This window comes from Podarcis raffonei, chromosome 2 (assembly GCF_027172205.1).
Source record: "Podarcis raffonei isolate rPodRaf1 chromosome 2, rPodRaf1.pri, whole genome shotgun sequence".
Classification (NCBI taxonomy): domain Eukaryota; kingdom Metazoa; phylum Chordata; class Lepidosauria; order Squamata; family Lacertidae; genus Podarcis; species Podarcis raffonei.
In genome coordinates this window covers 53,096,686-53,120,744 of record NC_070603.1, presented here as the reverse complement: position 1 = coordinate 53,120,744, position 24,059 = coordinate 53,096,686, and the positions used below count along the sequence as shown (strand labels likewise).

Sequence of the window (24,059 nt, the reverse complement as noted above, 5' to 3'; positions counted from 1 at the left end):
TATGCATCCAGAGCAAATGCTTTGCCACTGAGCTATGGCCCTTCCTCAGTATTTCCCTCTGAGAGAGAAACCAAAGAAATGGCAGCCATGATCCACCAGGTCATTGCACATGCAGGGGACTCCAATGAATGCATTGCATCAAGGGCTTCTACCTCCATTTTCATTTTATAGATCAGATCTGTAAAGCCCTAAGTTGGGCTAGAGCTCATGCCCTTTTGCCCAGCCTAGTGTAACATTCTATTGTGTCCCTCCATCAACACAAGTTTCCCTTTTAATCTGACAAATTCCACAGTATTGTGTGTTGTTGCTGTTTTCCCTTTGGGGGCGGGCAAGGAAGGCCTGAGAAACTATGCTTGTGATTTCTTCTACTTCCTCGCAAATGTCCTCTGGATTTGCTTTTGTTTGTGTGTTTTTTCATTATTTTTTCATTTTTCTAACAAATCTTAAGCAATGATTTTAAAAATATTTGTACATTGTTAAGATATAGTCAACACCTAACATGCCTTTGTACAGGATTTTGACTTAGTTACAAATCAACGAGAACAATGCACCAAAGGAGGGGGGAGAGAGAAAGAGTGAAAGAGCAAGAGAGAGAGAGAGAGAAGAAAGAGAGAGAAATATCCATTAAGATGACACCTGCACTTGGAGTTGCTTTATTCTTGCTGCACTGATTGCCCAGTGCCCTTGCTGAACTAGAGCAATGCTTTAGAGACATGATGTTGTTCTTCCCCATTCCCCTCCATCCCTAGGCCATCAGCTGGCTTTAATGGCCTTCTGTCTTGGCAGCCTTGGCTTCATGATTTACCGATCCAGAGGAAAGCCAGGGAGAGACGGACCGTGAGCTGGTTTGCTTGGCCATGCTGTAGTGGCTGATGACGGTGTAGAATCTGCCCCTGGAGTTGGAATCCTGAGCGGAATAGTAAGCATCCAGGGAGGCTGGAATGCACCGCTTATGCTGAAGGGAAGAAAGAGAAGCATGACCATTAAGTAGCAATCTCATTTACAGAAACATTATTCATCCTGCATTGATCCAGGAAATTCTGAACATTTCCCTCCCTCCCAATATATTCAGTATCAGGGCAAGGGACAGAGGCTGCACACACTAACCCGTTTGTAGCACAAAAAGTGAAGTTTTTCTTGTCCTGAATTGTTCATGCTCATCCTCAACATGATGCTTTCAATCGAGATTGATTCTAGATCCTGCCATCCACAAGGGTTGGTGGGTGGTGACTTGTTACATGTTTGAAAACCTCCCCTCAATTAGGTTATCCATGCCTTTTACTCCCTTCACATGTACATGGTGATTGAAATCTTGGTAAACGCCCACTGACAACATCATTGGAAAGGTGTGGCTATACCCTCCATTGCCAGGACCACCTACATCCATTTTCAAATGGACACTCTGTGGGGTAATGCAGAATCAGTCTGAAATCAATAGATCATAGAGTTGGCCGGGACTCTGAGGATCATCTAGTCCAACCCCCTGCAGCTGTCCTATATGGGGATCGAACCTGCAACCTTGGCATTATCAACACCATGCTCTAACCAGCTGAGCTGAGCCTTTATTTTCACAATGAAATCAGCCCCCCGCCCCCCAAAAGCAACAGATCTGATTCTGCGTGGACTGCATAGAAAAAGCAAGTAGTGTACACAGTCTCCATTGATTCTAGAATAAAATATAGTGTGTGCCAGATTGTCTTGTTAGGATGTGGAAAACAGGTTCAGATCTCCAGTCAACCAGAAAACTCACTGGGTGGCAGGTGTTCATTTCACACCTGTCCATACTTAACCTTCCCCAACCTCACTCCCTCATCCCTCCCCCACTCCCAGTTATGATGAGACTTTGAAATTTGCTCTTCCAGCTTACCTCATCCACAAGTTGATCCAGCAAAATAAATCACCTCTTCCTACTAAATCCCTCTCATTTTAGAGGACTGGCATGGTAACCACCACCTTTTGTTTTCTATATCCTATGTTGCCTCAACCCTCAAGACAAATATCCTGCTAGAATAAGCACATGTTTCTCCCCAAGGGCACACATCCAGCATCTACAGAGAGTTGCCACCAAACCTCTAAAATTCACTGCACACAGTCTTTATCCCAAAATGTTCAGTGGCTAATCTTCATAGTGAGCGAACTCTAAAGGCCAGTTTATGTGAGCTCATTTAGAAATATGTGGGGTTGGCTTCATGCAGATCTAAACCTGTCAAGTTCAAAATAATTGTGGTTGGCAGAGGGTGCTACCAACCCCTATTTCCTAAATCACTAACTGCTTTTCAGCATGTTGTTGACAAATGATGTCTTTGATCCTGATGCGAAAATGCAGGACTAAATTGTAGCCGTGCGGTGAATTAGATTCTGTCATTAGCAGAGACAGTTCATCCATCTCAGACTTCTTACCTTATAAACAAATCCATCTGGGCAACTGTGGTCGTAGGTAAAAGCTTTGTATACCACAAGAAATACTATGCAGGCGAGGAACGCAAGAGCCAGACTGATGAGAATAGTGACCTGCAAAAGAGGGCTAATATTAGTCTACTGACATATGCAGCATCTCACAGTTAAATGACTTATATTAACAATCAGCCTAATAGACTGCAGTCTTTATCACACTTTGCAGTGCTTAACTAAGCATGGAAATTAAATGAATACCACATCCAATATCCCCAGGTTTTTATGTCGATTTCCCCTCTAAATTGAGACCCTGATGATGTGCATTTTTCTCTATGCATCATCTATAAAACCTGGGTTTGTCCCTCTCCCACCTTGCTTTCTTATTATAAACCAAAAATTGCTGCTGCATCTCCTTTGACTTCTGCTGGTTTCACACTGGAAGAGTATTTTGAAGATTTTGCCTTGTTTGGCACTTGATGGTAAGAACCTGTGTGCTACCAAGCGTGTAACTGTTAGTGGCATTGTGGGAAGGGAGAAACAATGCACGGTTCATTCAAAAGCAGCCAAGTGCATCTTGTAAGCCTTCACCACTCCTTTTACGTCTTCTGTTGCAGACCAAGCACAATTATGATGTGTTTTTAGATTTAGCCAAAGGAGACTTTCCCTGGAATTCGGTGAGGGTGTTTTTCTTTTCCTCCCTCTCAGAATATTGACACTCCACCTTCCCGTTTTATTTGTTGTTGTTTTTTAAGATTTGTGGTGGCTTGCAGCATTGAAAAGAGTAAAACATTGCAGCATTTAAAAAAGACATGGTCAGGCTTTTTGGTTATGGAAGATCATTGGGAGTGGGAGCAAGGAGCCCCTCCCTTGGCAGGGAGTTCATCTCCAATGTCAGAGATGCTGAAGGGATGTGGGGACAAACTTCTCCAGGCAATCTTAATGAGTAGTCACATTTGTGTGTCCTTTAAATACCCTGGTCCTAAAACATAGCTGTTAACTTTTCCCTTTTCTTGTGAGGAATCCTATTCGGAATAAGGGAATTTCCCTTAAAAAAGGGAAAACATTGACAGCTATGGTCCTAAACCATTAGGGCTTTAAATGTTATAAACACTGCTGTGAATTGTGCAGCGAGTTTGCAGCAAGTGACTGTTGATGGCAGATGGGTTTGTGGTGAGCTTGACTATTGGCAGACACAAAAAGGCAATAAAGAGTTATTCAGAACTAAACACTTCATTTTTGTGCTGTTTTATTTCGCACACAATCCCAGGCCACTGTTAGTAGTTTTAGAACCAGGTTAAAAAAGCCACAGCATATCTTGTTCTCTCACATAAGCACAAGCATCTCATGCAGACCTTGCTTTGGCTGAATGTATTTTTGTGCTAAGAACAGGGAGTTGAGATGAGTAAAGGGTCAGTATGTTCCTTCCACCTACAACAATCTAAGAATAGTGAAACCTTTCGCTCTGCACCTGTCTAGCGCTATTGCCGGGAAAGGTTGAACAAGTCTGAGGAATATAAATATCAAAGCGGCTGCCTTAGGTCTTTGCACTCGCTGCATGCCTTTGAGACCAAATTTGGACAATGTGGTCTTCCTGAGGGGTGCCCATTTGGCCAATGTGACCCGATTCCATCACAATCCAATGCAGTAACTGACACTAGGACTGACCAGCTGTGAAAGATGATGTAATCCAAGAATAGCCAATGAGTAACCCTCCAGATCTTGTTGGACTACAACTCTCATCACCCCCAGTCAGCGTGGCCACTGGTCAGCGATGATGGGAGTTGTAGTCCAACAATGTATAGGCAGCAGCACTTTTCATTACCCAGGGATAGTCAAACCCTAACACAGAGAAATGTGGTCATGAGCTTGTTGGCTTGTGCGTTTGCACCATCCCTCCTTCACCATAAATCAAGGTATCAGTTGCTCAAATATGCATTCACAAGAGCACAAAAAGAATAGGAACTCTCAGAGAATTGGCTAAGTCTAACCCACACAAGACCTTTCAAATTTAGGAAGTCAAGAGACACTCAGTGAAAATAATACACCAAAAGCATATTCAAATGTATAAAAGCATATATACAAGATGCTTACAGTTTACTCTGGAGATTGTTGTCTGAGAGTAATTTGTAAAAGCCTCCCTGCACAATGCTAGCTAATAGCATCTCAGAAAAAGAGGCAGGCTGTCATTTTGACAGAAAGGGGGGATATTATTTGTATTAGGGAAGACTCTTAACTCATGTGATCCCTCCATTTCCATTCCAAAGTGGTGCACCCTCAGCAGGACTGCATGGCATGCTTTTTCTGAATGTATAAATCTGCCATAAAAATGCAGATTAGCAATGAAATACAGAGTTGTTGCTGGGATAGAAAGCTGAATTGGAAAGGGTTACAATAACAGGCAAATATTCAAGGAGAAATGTCAGAGTTATTAACATTTTGAAGTTATGAACTCCTTGAATCTTTAGCACATATAAAATGAGCAAGCTGACATCTAGTATGTAGGGAGAAAATGTGCAATTCAGCACTTGAAATATTACTGGGTTGTGCTAAACATTACCAGGTTGCATCTGGGGCACTACAGCACCTGGAAACAAGAAAAGTGATCCCTGAAAGAGCGTAAAAGGAATTGTTCTGGGAATTGATCAAGGAGAATGCATGACCTTGTAGGACAGTCAATGTGGCAGAAGGAATGAAGTGTTGTGGGATGCAGTACAATCCAAACATAGGGAACGTTAGGTTGCATTGCCTAGAGGGCAGCCAACAAATCCCATGGCTAAAGCTTCAAACAGCTGAGGACCACAGCTCCTGCACCCATCAATCCATCCCCAAAACCTGCCCCACCAACAATATTGCTTTTCTCCCTCCCTAAGAGTCCCTAACACACCCTCCAAAACTGAGCCACGTTTTTCTTCCCTCCCAACTTGTCTGCTATTCTTCCCTCCTTCACTAGCGCATCCCAACCTCCAGTCCCTGCTTCTCTCTCCCACCAGGCTCCATCTTCCTCCAACATTCCTCTTCCTGCACACCAGCTTTTGATTATTGATAGAAGTGCCACGGCTACCAGCACAGAACGCTTGCCATAACTATGGCTTTAAACATTCTCTTTAGGGACTCTACTACTGTTGTATCTGTCTGTGAACCTCCAGTTTTATCTCCCAGATTCAAACCCTCCCTCTCCCCTCCTGTTCTTAGCCTCCCCTCCCTCCGGCCATCCTTGGTTACTCTCTTCCCTCTTCTACACACCCACAGAAATATTCTGTGGTATTGCATTATACCTGAAAAATGCACAACACACAATTGATCTGGATTAAAATGTCAGCAGCCATTTAAAACCAGAGAGAAAAATTTGGGGGGGAAACATGGACTGGAAGGTGACAAGGGTGAGTTACAGCTCTCTGGGTACTCAAGGAAATACAGGACTTCATTAGCATTCAGATTCTGCATGATCAGGCAGCTGAACTACCTAATAAAACTCAGGGTTGGGGTGTGTTTTTTAAAGAAGAGTATGAACCTTGGCAAATCTCAAAGCAATATAAATCCCCACAAAAGAGAAATAAAAAATTAGGGAGGGAGATAAAACTCACAGACATTATAGACAGGAATCCTTTGCAGGCAGAGACTGCCCTTACCCTACCAGCAAAGATTTATCAAAGATGGTACTTAATTGCTGCACTGGATTGCTATGGAAACTAATGCCCTCATTCCATGTCTCTTCAGTTGCGGTGGGGAAGTACTCAGCCTTAATTTTATCACTCTCTTTGCCAAAACAGTTGTCATGGGCTTGCAGCTATGTATAAAACCTTGATTGCTGTGACACACGGTTCTAGCTTGCATATTGTATAATGCTGCTCTCTGGGGGTATGGGCTGTATTTTACCAGATTTATTTTTGCTATATTTCATTCCTGTGAACCATCCTGGGAGTTTAAATGAGTCTCCTAAATAAACAAATATGAATACATGGTGTAGATTTATGAGACCTGTACATTTATTAAACTAAGTAGCCCTGATAATGTTGCTAACCAAGATACTTCCCCTTCATGCCACTGTCTAATTCCTATTGTTTTACATTAGATCAAAGCATTGTGGAATTCTAGCTCAAAAGAAACCTCCTTTACATGTTTCTTGATTCATACAACAAGTAGGTGTCATTTAAAACAACCAATTACCATATTTTCCTATTTGACAATATCCAACCTATGTTTGTTTGCAAGATGACTTTTATCTCATTCCATGAAATCCTGACTTTAGCACTTGAATATGAAACAATCAGAAACCGATGGGCTTCCTTTCGGGCACTTGTCTTAACCAGAATACACCCATGATTTCTGTGAGATGATCCAGCTGCTCCTGCCTTTCAGTGTTTTTAGTCAATAAATGAAATCAGGGTTGTGACTGACAGCTGAGCTGTTTGAACAAAAGGAATGTCCCTCCCACCTTCAATTATTTTCTGTCTAGTGGCTTCTGTCTCCTTGTACATGCAACCCCCAATTTGTGGGGGGGGGGTTTGCATTCCAGGTCATTGCACACAACAGCAGAGCACACATAAGCCAGCTCCGCCCATTATGCCCCTCCCCCATTCCTCCCCTTTTTCCACCCACTTCTGGGTCGCTGCAATGTGCGCATGTGAGTGTTGCACGTCAATTGGCCATGCATAAATTGGTTGTTGTATGTAATCTCCATTTCAGATCAGTGGTTACCTATAAATTATCTTCCGCAGATTCTCCTAGACAGGATACTCAGAAGTAAGTTTCCTTGTGCTTCATAGGGCTTACTCCAAGGTAAGTGGGTACAAGATTGCAGCAGCCTAGGCTTTCTTGTGAGGAAGGGGCAGAAAGTGGCTCATGCGTCAGCACAATTGAATACAGTTGGGACTTACACATTTAAACACACAATAATCAGGCCAAATTGGTTGAAGCCCCAGAGGTGTACTAATCTGGCAAGGTGGCAGGGAGAAAGAGAGAACAAAATATGTCCTTTTACAAAGATGCATCATTCTGGTTAAGTAAAGCAAAAATTAATACCTGTAATACAAGCACTAAGTCCCCTTTCACAGCCATTTTATACCTCCCTCTATAGATTCACAACAGTAATGTAAGGTAGGTTTTGCTGCTGGTTGTAAGCAGGAAGTGAGCAAAACAATGGTGAGCGAAATCAATTTATACGGCAAAACTGTATGTATTTAGAGTACTTTTTATATCAGGTTTGGCAAACTGTTTTCTGTTTTGTTTTTTCCTGCAAGAAACATCAGAGTTGGATGGCAGCAACCAAAGCAAGGAGGAGAGGGAGGAAGGCATGGCTGTTTTCCTGGCTTAGCTAGGCTTGGTTAGGCTAAGAGACACTGACTGGGCACCAAGTGAGCTTCTTGGCTGAGTGGGGATTTTGAATCGTTTTAGCTCAAAAATGAAAAAGAAAAAAAAGTTGTTATTATGAGGTATTAATAAATAGCCACCACAAATGACTACACGGCTTGCTTTCTGACTAATTAAATCTTGAATTTATCCAAGCATGAACATCTGAACAGAACTGCTGTAAATCTTAGATCACTTTTGAGCCCCTCTACGCCTGATGTTGCACTGAGTGTAGTATCGCAGCCTAAAATCAGTAGGTGAAAGACCTACAGTAACGCAACACATCTACAGCTCTGGAAGCTTGAGTTCTTTACATGGTTTAGGGTTGGCATGGGTAGAGAGCAGGGCAGATACTAAACACAATGATCCTTTGTAGTGTGGAACTACAACGATGGGGAGTTTCCCACCTTTTGATAGCCTGTCTCATTACTCGGATATTTTTGTGAGTGTTTCACCCCACCTGTAAAAGAAGGTACAATTCTGCAAGTGACATAAAATGGATGCTAATTTTTGTCTCCTTTGGCAAGTGCAGCAGGGCGCCCAATCTAAACACAGCATACTGGGTGCAGAAAATCCCATTGGCACTTTTGTTGACGGCTACTGGTAGGGGTTCCAATTAGGAATCGATGAGACATTCTATTCAGTACATATTTAAGGTCAAAACTGTTGTATTTGCACTTTCGGAAACCATATGTGAACCAACACACAGCTAGCCTTCAAAATTCAGAGTTATCTGAATTTTGTAATGCAGTTCTCTGGCCCAACAACATTTACAAAAATGCATGTATTAGGGGGGAGTGTGAATAAAAATGAAGATATTAGTGAAAACATACAGAAATGCAATTTATTGGACAAAGTTGCTTGCAAAATGTATGCCTTAAAACAACATATAAGAAAATGTTTAATAGGAGAAATTTGTACTAAAATGCTGGTGAATTTTCAAGAGGATTTTTATTTAAAAACTGTAACCTGCTGCAAAATGTGGAAATCTGAACTTACGATTGGAGAAAATGCAAGAAACTAAACTGGCAGATCCTTCCACCCTTGTCCCAATAAATGCTTAGAGATGGGAAATCTTACCTGAGCTTGATTTGCAATGAGCATGAATTAGCTCTAGCTATTTTGGAACAGCTGTTTTTAATTCTTAAAAATTAAAAAATGGCTTCTTAAATACCTTTTTGAACTAACTCTCTATTCCTAATGATCTTATTTCCTTCCACATAGCCATGTATCTGTCCCAGTCCTTTCTGTTTTCTGACTCCTGACAATACAATTATTCAGAGTAGGGAAATTAGGTATAGCCTGTACTAAAAGATTTCATACTTTAAGTTGATCTGGAAAGGGTGGGTTGCAAAACAATATTATCTGGAACAATGTGATGAATTCATTCTGTACTGGAAGCTTAAAATAAGTATCAAAATATGAAAAAATGTGCTAGAAGTTTTATGATGATTTATTATTCACAGAAATGAAAATGTAAAAAAAGAAAGAAAGAAAATTATTTAATTTATAAAGCATAATCCATGTATGATGGAGTGGAAGAATTATGATACATTATTTATCTAATATTGGACAGTTGGTAACTCTCTAGAACTTCTCTGGTATTCTGTTTTCTTTGTATCATATTTTTTAAAATTAAATTGAGAAATTCTGATGCTATACTAGCAAGTTAAGAACATAAGAAGGTCTCTGAAGGATCAGACCAAAGGGCTCTCTAGGGCAACATTCTGTTCTCACAGAGGATTATGGGAAGCCCAGAAGCAGGACTTGAGTACAATAGCACTCTTCCTACTCATGTTTCCCAGGACCTGGTATTCCAAGGCATACCACCTCTGCTACTGGAGGTTAGATATAGCCATTATTACTAGTAGCCATTGATAGGCTTATCCTCCATGGTTTTTTCCAATCCCAGCCAAGATGGTAGCCTACATCTTGTGATGAATTCTAAACTGGTCATCGGTAGAATTCAAAGGCTTAACGTTAAGGACAGACTTGAAATATGTTGCAAGCCAAGCACTCGATGTGTAAAATAAAGCTCTTGCTCTCCGAAACATTTCCCTCCCACTTTTATAAAAAAACTTTTCTCCCTCCCACGTAGCTATCCCACGACACCCTTGCCCTACTTCTTCTGCACATTTTGTAATTAAGAAAGAGCTTATCAGCTGAGGTGACATCTCCGCCGCTAATTCCCCTGCCCCGCTGTCCCGTGGGCACAGTGAAAGCACAAAACAAACAAGTACACCATGTTTCCAAGCAATTTGTCAAATCATTAAATTGCCTGGGCAATAAGTAGCTGGCTCAATTAGACTGGCCAATCTCCATCACATAATATGATTTCTAGAGGCTGTTTCAGTCCTAATGGATTTGATGTCTTAAAATGTTTGCAGTGCCAAGCTGCAGCCATGTGATGTACGGCACTGCCAAGTCCTAGGCACAAACAAAAACTACCATTTCACTGTGCAAGCACCAAAGAAGTCCTAAAATGTGATTTCTAGGTAGATACTTTAAAGTCCTTAAAGTTAACAGCTTGATTCCCCCCCCCCACTTTGTCACTGAACAGCCTGGAATATTGCTCCCCATCATTCAAGCGGGGAAGTAGCCTAAAATATTTTGAGTTTTAGCACATTAAAAAAAATGGAATGGGATTTGCTTTCCTGCAATCTGTTCTCGTATTGTGGGCTTGAAGGAGAAGGTTGACAGTGTCAGAATGGCTGCAAATATTCTTTGCTGAGCACATTATTTTCTTAAGCGAGCTACTGGTTTCTCCCTGCCCCCAATTCCATGCTTTGATGATAGTCATGGTCCATATTTTACAGGGGAAAAATACAGGAGATAAATCATACACATCAAGCCAGCCAGGTTATATCACAAAAATATTCTGTGCAGGTACAGTTTCACATTTTAAACTTACTTGGCAAATTTGATTTCTTAGTGTAGAAATGGGTTTGATTTTCCTATTCCTGAGCTATTCCTATTCCACCCATAGGGTGGGTGGAGGGTGGAGAGAGAGAAGTCAACATTTATTTTGGGTGGCAGTGAATTAGGAGCCCTGTTCAGATCTAAGAACTCATTTACTCCAATAATACTCCATCTGTTATGGATGTTTCAGCTGAGATTCCTGCATTGCAGAGGGTTGGACTAGATAACCCTTGGGGTCCCTTCCAACTCTACGATTCTATAAGACTGCAATCCTACCCTCCTGAGCAGGCAACAGGTAGATCAGTAGGCCTGGAGCAGTGGCTATGCTTTTATCATCATAGCACTACAGATTAGGAAGAGGCAAGGAGAATATCTACAGAGCAGCAGCATCTCATAGTTGTTTCCTGCAGGGTCTCATCTCCTACTCCCACAATGCAGCTGGACAGTGAAAAGCAGAGAGTGGCTTGCAGGCTGGATGAGGCACCATTGCTGGCAAAGTCAAAAAGCCAGCTATAAGAACATACAAACAAAAGAAGAGCCTGTTGGATCAGACCAGTGGCCCATCTACTCCAGCATCCTGTTCTCACAGTGGCTGAACAGATACCTGTGGGAAACCAGTAAGCGGCATTTGAGCACAATCAGGCAGTCTGATGAGGATAGGATTGGCCCTGTCATTAGGCAGAGTGAGGCAAATGGCCAAAGAGTAACTATTTGATCAGAGAGTGTGGGTTCTCTTTCACCTCCCCCAACACCCTACCATCACCGCTTCCCTGAAGCCTCCCTTACCTAGATCACGTGCTGGTTCCCACAAAGTAGCAGCAGCAACAATAGGTTCCGGCAAGATCCCACAAGATCTTGTGGAGCTCTTGCGAGCTCTCGGTGCGATTTCACTGGAAATGGCCCCCACTACTGGTGCTGCTTCTCTGCTGGTGGAAGAGGTGGGCAGGGCCTCTATGGGGGCACCCCCTCTTGGCTTTCTGTGCCTGAGGCAGCTGCCTTAGCCCACCTCATGGGTGAGCCGGCCCTGCATTACCTGTCTTTTGAGTGGAAGCTTAAGGGTTTCAGCATGCCCATCTACTCGGTTGGTGTGACGGAGACCAGAGCTAGACACTGTCCTCCTGACATGTGACTTGCTGTGAAATATGCAAATATGCCGGATCTCTGTGAAGCTGACTTGTTGTCATGCATCAAAGGGTTATTTCTGCTACTCACAGTCATGTCTGTGGCAGTGTTAGTAACAATTAACAGGAGAAACATTAATAACTGTTAGTAGGAGATAATATCAGAGAGTCTATTGTTGTCGTTATTACAGCTGCTTTCTTCCAAGACCACTATTGTGGCTCTGGAAAGTGTCTACAATGCATGTAGCTGACAAGAATATTACATATCTTTTAGATTTAATACAAGCGGATGAGTAGTTTGAACTCAATATGTGAACAATGCAGTTTGCTCCCTAAATTCAGGGTTTCTGGTCTTTGGGATCTGCAAAAGCATCTGTTGTTTTTCCTGCTAAGAATTTCCTGCCAGTGTTCCCAATTAATGCCCAGGTGCAGAAAAGCTTTATCTCTCTCTCTTTTTTTTTAGTGGATCATTAGGAAAGTGGGGGGGAGCGTGTTGAGAAAAATTGGAGCTGACTTGCCTTTCAAATCACTAATTTGAGCAGGTGATTCAATTAATGGGATTACTGCATAGGGGCATATCATCCTGCTGCTGACCTTTCATTAGTGACATCTCATAACTTCCCATCAGCTTGTGCAATGTGGCACTTTGCCACCCTGGCTACATCTGGGAGTTTGCATTAACAGAAGCCTCAGATCTGCAAGGAGCCTTTTTAGATGCAACAGTGACTACAGCTCAACAAAGATATGTCTAGGGAAGTTGGAATCCTCTGTGGCCACGAGGGAAGCTCATGAGTTGCAACATCTGGCTGCTGGTGCATTACTGTTCAATCTCCCAGAATCTCAGATTTAATTACTGAAAGGAGTCCATTTTAAGCTTCTGCTGCTGCAAAATAATAGTAATAAAATGAAGGGGAAATAATCAGCAGTCAACACGATCCAGTCAGCAAGGGTGACCTATAGCAAAGTGTCTGGTGGCACCTTCTAAAGACCAACACATTAATCATGGCATAAACTTTCAAAGACCAGTGCCTCCTTCCTCACATAAATGAAATACAATTTAAGTATGTTATGCAAAAATCAAACAGAGGAGCTCTCAAACATACAGTTTGCAACTCTCACAAGTAGGAGGCCTGAGCAGAGCATGCTCAACTTGAAGACTGAACTTTTGCCTCAGCACAGATCAGCTGCACAGATGGGGGAGGGTCCACAAGTGTAGTAGCAAGGATGCACCCTTCAGTGGCATCTTGAGAACAGGGGCATTGCCCATGAATACCTCAGAAACCTTACAGCAGGGGTGGGGAACCTGTGGCCCTCTAGGTGTCGCTAGACTGCAACGTCCATCAACTCTGACCATTGGCTATGAAAGGGGTTCATATTTGCAACAAGGGTGAATGTGCAGATTGTGTGTGTGTGTGCAATTGATAACACAAGTTCATTGTGTGCATTACAAAACAAATAAGCCGAGGTAGGTGAGAATAAATATGACACCAATAAAACAATAAAGTGCAGCTATGAAATCAAAAGATCCATTTAGAACACAATTGGGAGTGCGACTTCACAGCACTGAATCAGCTAAAACAGGAACACAAAAATGAATGACTGCTAATTTACAAATGTTTGACTTGACTCTTCCATTACTCTACACCCGGCCTTCATTATATATGTCATACACATTGCACAGATTATAAAATTACCCAAACATGGATTGCTTCTTCCTGCCACGTCACTGTTTGGAGCAACGAAGCAACTATACGAATCCAAGATGAATTTTCCGAGGTTGAGGGGTTTTTGTCCTCAGATCACATTTTAACATTTCAGTTGTTCATGTGCCTCTGACATTTAGTACGACATCCCTCAGAAGTGGGGCCTCGATATCAAGAGCCCTGGAAAAACCTGAAATTTGTACACAGATCAAAAATGCAGAGGAATCATTCCTCCGTCCCAAAGCCAGTGATCTTTTCACTTGAAATGAAATCAAAGGCAGTACTCTGAAGTATGTTTTAGATTTGTTTGTTTGTTTTGAAAAAGCTGATGTAATCAAATGCACTTTGCTCGGTGTATATCATCGTAGGTCATGAAGCAGAACTTTTTAAAAAGCTGAATTCACAGATGGTGGTACGATTTCCCTTCTACTGAACACATTATTATAGGCGCATGGAGGGCAAATGAAGGCCATCTAGTCCAAGCCATGAAACTGTGGCAACAGCCTCCGCTTTATGGATGGGGCAGAAATTTGATTCACCTCACTTTTAAAGGTGCATCTACCTAATTTGTACTTTCCGAAGCAATACACAAACTAACGTGCAACCATCCTGCAAAATTTGAACTTCTCCAAATATTGTTGTGCAGTTCGCCAACCAAGCAATGCGTACAAAAGTATATTTACTAGTGAAAATAACATACAATAACGTGTTATATTAGGAGCATTGCTTTGCTAAAAAATATGTGCACAGAATGTGACTCATCAAAGCCAGTATTCCATTTCCCACAGTGGCCACCCAGATGCTCCTGGGAACTCCATAGGTAGGGCATGAAGGTCATAGCTACCAGCAATGGGTATTCAGTGGATTATTGCCTCTAAACATGGATAATTTATATTTAGTTATCGGGACTGGTAGCCATTGGCTGATCTATCCATCATCTCTAGTCCCCTTTTAAAGCCAGTGGCTCACACCTTGTGACAACAAATGTCACCCACAAATGTGTTGGATGGGGAAGTAAAAAGAACATGAAAAGTATTACTGGATCAGGGTCTCTTTACTGTTCAGTAACCTCACTGCCCTTTCTGTGCCATTCACCCCCCTTCCCTTTGCTCCTAACTTTCCTAAAATAATTTTTGAAAAACTGAACACATTACACAACCCCTGTGCTTAAGTGACCCAACTGTGCTTGACAATTCACCTAAGTGAGAGGGGACAGTCTATGCTCGTTTGATTATGCCCTCTTCCGGAAGCAACAGGGTTTTTCAGCAGTATCTCTATGCCTCAAATACATTGGGCACGAGGCCTGATAGTTGTCATGGCGTCAACTTATTTTCCTACCGTGAACCGGTTGTTGCCTGAGCCTGTAACTATTTGTTTAAATGAGTTGCACTGAATAGACAGATTGAAAACACACAAGCCTGCACTTCAGGGGTATTTTCCTTATATAATTGACTCATCCATTTTGTTCGCCCTTGAAGGATGCCTGAATGGAGTACCAGCATTGTTCAACATCCTAACAAATGAGATGGGAGGGCAGAAACATGCACCAGAATGAAAGTGAGAGATGCCTGCTTATTATTATGCTTCTCAGGACACCCCTTGAAACCTGGTTTGAAGCAAAAGACTCTAGAAAATTCACTCATACCAGGCTATTTCTATTTCTGTTTCTCTCCAGTCAGAACAGCAAACACTAAAGAGGGAAGGGCTCTTTAACCCCTCAGTGATGGAGCACCTGCTCTGCATGCAATTTCAGTCTCTGGCATCTCCAGCTAGAGCTGGGAGAGAACCCTGCTTGCTAGTCAGTGTGGACAAATATGAGATATATGCACCGGTGGTCTGATTCAAGGCAAGGGAGCTTTCTGTGTCCCCAGATTCTGTCTCAATCCATTGCTGCCATCTGTCCCAAGACTGTGGCTTTCGTTTACAATAAGTTCAGAGGACGGACTGACTATTTGGCTTCTATGAAAGAAAGATCCAGAAGAGGAAAAGGCCAAGGCTGGAATCTGCAGGCCGTCACCTCAAATGATTCAAGAAACCATGGAGCTGGGCAGACCAAGGCTGACAGAACAGCTCTGACAGGATTCAGTGATTAGTAACGGTGATGCTTAACAGCACAACTAAATTGCCTATGTGTTCAGCTCATAGAAGCATAGAATTTTAGAGTTGGAAGGGACCCTGAGGGTCATCTTGTCCAACCCCCTGCAATGCAAAGGGAATCAAAAGCTTCTGGTGGCTTCTGTGCAAATCCTGGAGTGTTTGTCAGGGAACCATAGGAAACTTTCAGAAGACTCAAAACACCTTCAAGCACCCCAAACCAAACCAAGTAACTCCAAAGCGATTCAAGTAAGATGAACAACTGTAGAGTATTCAATGTATGTTCACTGTGTGTTCAGCCTGGCTTGTTCAATGGGTTCCTTGTAAAGTAGAACATTTTTGAAGAACAAAAACCTTGTTCAGCAGGGATGGGGAAGCTATGGCCTTCTAGTTGGTGCTGGACTACAGTTCTGAGCACCCTGACCGTTGGCCATGGGGCTAAGGCTGATGGGATTTGGAGACCAACATACTAAGAACCCTGAAAGGCTCATTCATCCAGCATCACAGTAATCAACCAGATGTCTATGGGAAACACACAAGCAGAATCTGAACACAACAGCACTCTCCCTACTTGTGATTCCCAGCAACTGGAATTCAGAAGCATTATCTCTCTGACAGTGCGGTAGAACATAGCCATCATAGGTATGTTCTTTGTCTTCCATGAATTTTCTAACCATCTTTTAAAGCCATCCAAGTTGACAGCCATCTTACAGGAGTGAATTCGTTTAATGATGTTCTGCATGAAGAAGGGAGATTCAGGACAGATAAAATGATACTTGTCCAACATTCATCGGATGGCCCTGGGTTTTAGTATTATGAGAGAGGGAGAAAAACATCTCTTTATTCACTTCCCCATCTCTGTTCTAGACGGCCTTTTCAAGCACATTCTTGCAGCGCAGGAGTAAAGAATTCTAAATTAAGACCATTTTGACATGCCTTTCTGCAGGGCAAACTCAGCAATGAAAGAAATTACTTTGGGGCATTGGTGGCTGGGCCTTAATGTCATTTTAACATCATTTTCTTGTACTCCACCTACGCAGAGTAGCAATGATGTTTGTCATAATGTATGTACAAGATGAGTCATGCAGTTGCAGAGTAATTGGTCAAAGTTCCGGGATGCTCTGTAATTGAGCTGAGCTACAAGAAAAATATAGTATCATATTTCAAAAGTGACAAGCAGCAGAAATTACACAAGATTTCAGCAAGAGGAAGAGTGAGCGAACAGCAGCTGCCTAGGGACAACAGCTCCTGTCAGATGCTACCACAATTAAAGAGATCATATCAGTGCTATCCTAGATGGATGACAGATGCAGTTGCATAAGCTTCCCTTCTATGGAAAACTCCAGCCTCTTCATGATAGAAGGATGTCTAATCATTCATTAGCTTGTTCAATAAATGATCACCACTGGGCACAGAATAGAGGTCATCTTCAGAGCTACCTACCAAGCACATACAGTTCTGAAATTTTCTGCAAGGGTGAAGCCACCGTCCCAGGAAAAGCAAAACTTCTTGCCATTTTATCTTTCTAGTCCTGGAGCAGGAGTCAGGGGTGGGAGAGGGATGCTACTGAAAAAAGCCCTTGGCGACTCTCTCTCTTCTCCCTCTTTGTAATTTCTACTGCAATTCAGCCCATGTCCTTGCATGATGACGCTGTTTATTTCCTTGCCCCCAGTAGGGACAGCCAATGATGTGAAGTGGAGATGAGAAAGCACATAGCGTAAGGACATCAAGGCAAGTTGCACTAGGTGCTGTGGAGCAGAGAGGAAAGAATTTGACACAGAGCTGCCAGTTTCAGCAGCAGTTTCACGCTTCTTGTAATGTTTTGTTCTGCCCATGGACATCCAGACTGGACCATTGCAGGGCTGCCTTTAAAGACAGTGGTATAAAAGGGGGCCTCCAGAACGCTGGTGGGGAAAAGGCAGTTGAAGCACATGACATCAATCTTGCACTAATTACATTGGTTATCAGTTTGTTTCCAGGGTCAATGTGAATGTTAGTCTTAAGTTTTAACAATTAGAGGCCTGAATAGCCTGGGGTCAGGTTAGCTTAAGGACCAGCTTTGCCCCTGTGAACCAGCCAAACTTAAGATTAGGGTCACAGGCCCTTTTCTCTGGCCCATCTTTAGCAGAGATTCAAGGAGGGGAGAGACCAGTGGCAGGGCCTTCTCAGTGGTAGCACCACAGCTATGGAATTCTCTCTTTCTGGACAATCAGTTTATGTTGGTTTTAAAAGCTGCTATGCTCTTAATACAAATAAGTGTGTTTTTATTGTTGGTGTTCTTTTTATCTAAACCATATAAACTTATTTTAAAAGCTGGACACAAAACACTTGGAAGAAAACAAACTGGAAAGCAAACACCCTCTCGCTTTGCCTCCCTAGCTTCCGCAAGCTCTTCTTCCAGCAGAGCCAACAGACTGAGATATAACGAAGGTGCCAATTTGCATCCTGGGAATGCATGAAACCTACTTCCGCTTCTACAACTGCCGTTCTTAGCCATGAAAGGCTCTCAGAGACTTTTGGTTTTCACGTTATTGCTTTGGGAGCTTTACTTGGGGTTTCTGTCTTCACTTCTGCGAAGGGTAGAGTTTTCTAAATAAAAGATATAGCCATTCTTGTATGTCAGGCTGTTTGAAGGCAATGGTTAAGGGAGTGTCTATGCCATGAAACGTGCACATGAAGCACACCCTGTAATAGTGAGTGCAAAGCCTCAGGTTTGGGTTTTTTGAAAAACGGCATGCTTCTGAAAGCAGAGATATGCTTGATAACGCATACGTACCATCAGCTGAAATTTCTGAAGGCCCAGAGGCACAGGGAAGGGAGCTTGAAAAAGAACTCCAGGAGTCAGGGGAGCATGAATACCCTCCAGAGTTCCTGCCCTTCCGCCCTGATAACAACACCCCAGCACATTATGCAAAATAAGCAAATTTGAACATTTGTCTTGATTTGCATATTTCAGACAGGCTTGAATGCAGCTTTTCTTGGTGCAGAATATTTTGCAGAGTGCAGAGAACCCTGGCAACCATTTTCTCAAGAGAGGGAGGGGGAAAGGCTTCAACAGCTCATCAGGAAGAGGTGAAGCAATGTCAGCTGCTCCTTTCCCTTCATGGTAACGGAGAAGAGGCAGACTTTGCAGTATTCCTACATCACTGGTCCCCTGAAGTGGTATTGCTCACTTGGCAATGGCATGGCAGGAAAAGCCAGAAGCAAGTCCCTTCCTTTTTTATCTTCTACTGACACAGTCTTTCAGGATTCTCTTACAAGAGCCGGAAATGATTTAGAGCTGCGCGTAAGCATAACTAAGGATGCCATTCCATACACTCCTACTTGTAAGTTCCATTGAGCATGGGGAGGTGTTTCTCAGTAAAATATGTCTGGAATTGCACCCCTAATCAAATTCAAAATCACATTGTGAACTTTAAGAGAAAAATCTCTTTTCCCCCCCTTCACTCAGGGATCTCTCTAGACAGCTTGGATTATTGTCACTCCTATTCCAGTCAATGGGATGATGACTCATTTGGCCTAGAAAATATCTATAGAGCCAAATCATGCACCAATTTAGAGAAGATGAAGGCATGGCCTCTGTGTATGTATAAGCGTTTCATATTTTACTGTAATATTACAGGAAGGTGGAAATGAAATTTCTAGCACATTGCTCACTGGAGGGCCATTGAGAGAGCATCCACCCAGCAACAGAAAATATGATGATCACATTTGTAATGTCTCTACGACTATATCTATCTACCCATCGCCAAAAGCTGAGTTAATAAAACTTAAGCATTTTACTCTTTTCCTTCCCGCTACAAAAACACAAATGCAAGATGATTTCATCAGCTCTAGATAATAGATATGCACATAACCAGAGGGAGGTATATTTAATAACTTGCCTAAAATATGCACTGGGTTCAGTACAGGAGAAGTACAGAAGGCAATAAAATATAATCTATTATCTCAGCTCATTTTGGTCAGGAAATAATACCGCAAAGTTAATATGGTGCATGTGAGCCTTATGAAAAACAGGCAGGAGAAGCTTACAACCTTATCTGCTGGCAGTTGCTATGATGGACGATTAATAAGTGACACTGAGAGGCATGGAATAGAAATCATATGGACTATGGAGAAAGGAAAGGGCTTGGAAATGAAACTGTCAGGTTGAGGAGGGGAAAGAGTTGATTCTACCACTGCACTCATAAAAAAGCAAAGGGAGAACTCCTTTCTGTAGTCAATCTGATGCTTCGTTGATCTCAGCAGCAGTGCAGCTGAGGTGGAATGCAAGGAAGTGCAATTCCAGGGTGTTTTTTTCCAGAGCAGGAATTATGACATCATCTGCAGCAGCACCAGGATAATTGGGGAACCTTCTTTGCTCTGGCACAGCTTTACAGTTTTAGTATTGATTATGGCATAGCATAGAGCAGTGATGGCCAAACTTGGCCCTCCGGCTGTTTGGGGACTACAACTCCCATCATCCCTAGCTAACAGGACCAGTGGTCAAGGATGATGGGAATTGTATTCCCAAAGCAGCTGGAGGGCCAAGTTTGGCCATCACTGGCATAGAGGAAGTCAGAGAAGTCTGCTTACCACTTTAAAGCTACAAACAGCATTGCAGGCTGGCCACTGGCCACCCCAAACACTGACCCAGCAGAGGAGGGTTGTGCAGACTCTTCTCTTGGTTGGCAGGGGTCAAAAACGGGCTTCTTTGCCAGTCAGGAGAATTGATCCCACCTGCCAAATTGGCCAATGGCAGGCAGCTTCTGGGACAGGCGCTCCTCAGGGGGCAGGACCAACTGAGCCTGCAGGCTTCAGTTGGTTTTGCTTCCTGGCCATTTAAAAAGGCCCACCCCAACCTTCACACACAGTTTCCTCATTGGATCACCCACCCACCTGCTCTGAAAAGCATCTGCAAGATCGACATTAGAGCTAATGTCTGGCTCTTTCGCGAAAAAATTTAATTCTAGAAGTGCGTTGTGAAAGCCAAGTACCTTATGCTTTCCAGGTTTGGGAAGGGCTGCAAAATTAAACACCTTGGACCAACACTGAGGGCCACACATCATGTTATGTTGGAGTTCTGGGACTGGATCTTGAAATGCATCTGTTAATGCGAGTTGTGGCCCACAAAGGCTTATGGGCTAGTCTTTAATGTGCCACAAGATCCTTGCTTGCTTCCAATGTCAGTTTGGTCTTCAAAAAGCAGCCAAAGGGAGGGGTAATCTGGATCAGGGTTGCAGTACAGGGGGAGAAGGGTCAATTCTCCTCTCCCTTCCACAAACAATACATTTTTGTGCTCATATTCTCCCCCTTCTGTGACTAGCAGCAGCTGGAGGGAGCTAGCAGCTGGAACCACAGTATGGGGGTGGGCTGAACCCCTTTGCCCCATGTCATGACTGATCCAATCTCCTCCCCACCCCACAGCTGCTTTTGTGCAGCTGTAGTCCCTGCCTAGGTCTTGGAGTAGGGGCTGAAGGCTGATAACTTGAAGCTGAAGCTAAGGAGGAACAGATCTGGCCGGTGCCAGGAAGAGTGGCCACCTGAGGAGGAGGAGGAGGAGGAGGAGGAGGAGGAGAAGAAGAAGAAGAAGAAGAAGAAGAAGAAGAAGAAGAAGAAGAAGACGACAAAGAAGAAGAGGAGTTTGGATTTGATATCCCGCCTTTCACTCCCCTTCAGGAGTCTCAAAGCGGCTAACATTCTCCTTTCCCTTCCTCCCCCACAACTAACACTCTGTGAGGTGAGTGGGGCTGAGAGACTTCAAAGAAGTGTGACTGGCCCAAGGTCACCCAGCAGCTGCATGTGGAGGAGCGGAGACGCGAACTCGGTTCCCCAGATTACGAGACTACCGCTCTTAACCACTACACCACACTGGCTCTCATGAGAACCCTCCATGTACACTACCTTGGGTTCCACAATGGAAGTAAAGTGGGATATAAATGTAAGAAAATAAAAATAAATCCAAAGAACAAAATCACGTTGAGAATTCTGACCCCATGACCCCAGCATAATGCACTATGGGACCAAGTTGTGCTATTTTAAAACCAGAATCAAGGCAACTGTCATCTATTAATTATTCCATGGTAATTAGCACTGAATATAGCCAGTTAGCAATTAGCATTTCTTACCTTTAATCTTTCTGTTACACCATCAGTGAAACTGACTGTGAATTCAGCAATTTTGGGCACTCTGAGTTTTCCTTTGTTCTTCTGGTCTGGTTGATATTCTGTTCTCGTTTTCACAATCACCTAGGAGCAAATGTTAACATCTTAAGCTTTCAGAACAAGGCAAGCACGGTTTTGTTGACAGAAATGTTACTTTCCCACAAACCCTCTCCTCAGATAACCTCATGTATGCTGCAATCAACATATTTTTTATTTCTAAAAAGCAAGGAGGAGGAGGTCAACTAAGTGCATCATTAAAACCTCACAACTCTGAAAGACGGAATGTTTGTTTTAAGTGCATGAGCATCCTACATCTGGTAGGATCTGCTCAACAGAAGCCTGCTTCTTTTCTCCCCCAGATAGCTATGCAGAAACAGCATGCCAATTTGGGGCATGGAAGATCTGGGTGCTCCACACCCTTGATGCTGTTCAAGTTACTTGGGACCCAGATTGTGGCACTAGCCTTGCAACCACTTGGCAATGCTAACCAGCATCATTCCAACTGACTCCTTCCATCTACCTGCTCTCAAAAACCTATCTCCCTGAAGCTCACTGGGTGACCATGGAACAATTACTGTATCTCAGTGCGTCCAACCCCACAAGGTTGTTATGAAGACAAAGTGAAGAGGGGAGAATCATCTATGCCACCTTCTGCTCTTCTGAAAAAAGGTGGGGTGCAAATGTAGTAATAATCTGTCATCTCCAGCTTTGTCTTCCTAATAAACTGCATCCTATTGTATATTTTTCATTTACTGCTCTGCCCTCTGTGGATATTTCAGCAACCTGAATCCAGATCAGTGCTGATAATTTGCAGTCTAACTAAGGTTGGAACCAAACGTTACAAGGAGCTACTGGTGGAGATGGTGGCCTCTTTGCTGAGTCCCCTTCTTTCCCTCCATAACATGTAGTGCAACTAAACTATATCATGGCCTCTTTGCACTGTGTCTTTCCTGCCTCAATAGAGACCAGAGGGGCAGAAATTCATAGATGAAAGATGTCAGAGAACAGAGATCTTCCATTTTAAGCCTTAAAGCTCCATATAGACCAGAGGTGGGGAACCGCAGGCTTGGGGAGCAGGTGCGGCCCTCCACACCTTTCTGTCCGGCCCTCAGAATTCTTCTGAGGCTGCACCTCCTCTCCACAGGCAACAGTCTTCCCTGCTTCATACCCTAAGTATTTTTGCCTGGTTGGAGCATGTCACTGAACTTCCTTGTCTAGATGAAAGATAGAGATGGGTATACGAGAGTGTGGCAAAACTAGCTTAATGTTCAAAGGCAAATTTGCATGTTTCGCTCATCTCGCTTTGCCTCTAGCCCTGCCTATCGCTGGCATGTGACTTTTGAAAGGTTGTCCAGAAGGGAATGTGGTCCTTAGGTTCAAAAAGCTTCCCCATCCCTGATATAGATCCTTCTTCCTCTGCTCTTGTATAAAACTAATTTGGGTCCTGTCTGCCATATTCCTTGACTCCCCACCCCAAAGAGCAGCCAGCCTTAATGCTGGTCATTTTGGTTCACTTATACAATACACACATGCTTCCCAGGTCTTCATTGTGTTTTGTATTGCATTTTAATTTCAGTGGGTCACCTTGGGACCCACTTTTTTTAGCTGAAAGGGAAAATAAAATTAAATATATTTGAGAGAAGAAAGTCTTTTTTTCTGTTGCTGTTTTTTTTCCCCAGGAGTGAACACCACTGTGTGAATAACTAAGCAAGTATTTAGATTTTCCATCCAGGATTTGTGTTCTAGATTTACATGGTGTTGTTCATAAGAACCTCCCTCAGCAGCATGGCTGGCTACTTGCTTTCACCTCGTTCCAAACACTTGAATCATTTTAAAACCCACGAGCCGGAAAAGCTCTTATCGTCAGTAGCCCACCCTTCTCACCTACAACTAAGAACTCACAGGAGTGACTGCTGATCCTTTTCGTTTTTCTGAAAAAGGAGCTCTTAGAGTGAGCACTGATAAGGAGTGAACCACTAGGACTTATCAACAAGGAAGTCATTTTCAATGTTTCACCTTGCCAAGAAAGAGATAGCGAGTGGGAGAGGGAGAGAGAGAGAGAGAAGTATGCTGAGAGATTTAAGTAGGATGAACTGACAGCAATCTCCTCTCTGTCATATTTTGTAATTTGCCCTGTGATTCTTTGATGAAAGGTGGCTTATAATTAAAAATCATCAATCAATAATTCTCCCCTTGCCCTGCCCCTTCGTAACTAGTCTTCCTCCTGTCACTCTGAAGTTATCTGCTTTTTAATTGGCAGTGCAATCCTATGCCCAGCTACTCAGATGTAGGCCCTGTTCTGTTTTGATCCATGAAATGCTAACAGTAACATTTTG

The 24,059-nt window shown here is 43.0% G+C and overlaps 1 protein-coding gene across 1 annotated transcript in view; it reads right to left on the bottom strand.

Annotated features, from left to right (window-relative positions):
* Positions 1–436: 436 nt before the first annotated feature.
* The window catches only part of NSG2 (neuronal vesicle trafficking associated 2), a 48,656-nt gene continuing 25,033 nt past the window's right edge, over positions 437–24,059 (bottom strand). Inside the window, exons 3-5 of the mRNA XM_053376630.1 lie at positions 21,688–21,807; positions 2,401–2,511; positions 437–955 (exon numbers count right to left, since the gene is read on the bottom strand). Coding sequence (XP_053232605.1) covers positions 764–955; positions 2,401–2,511; positions 21,688–21,807 — 423 coding nt within the window. The 3' untranslated portion in view covers positions 437–763. The remainder of the gene's footprint in view (positions 956–2,400; positions 2,512–21,687; positions 21,808–24,059) is intronic.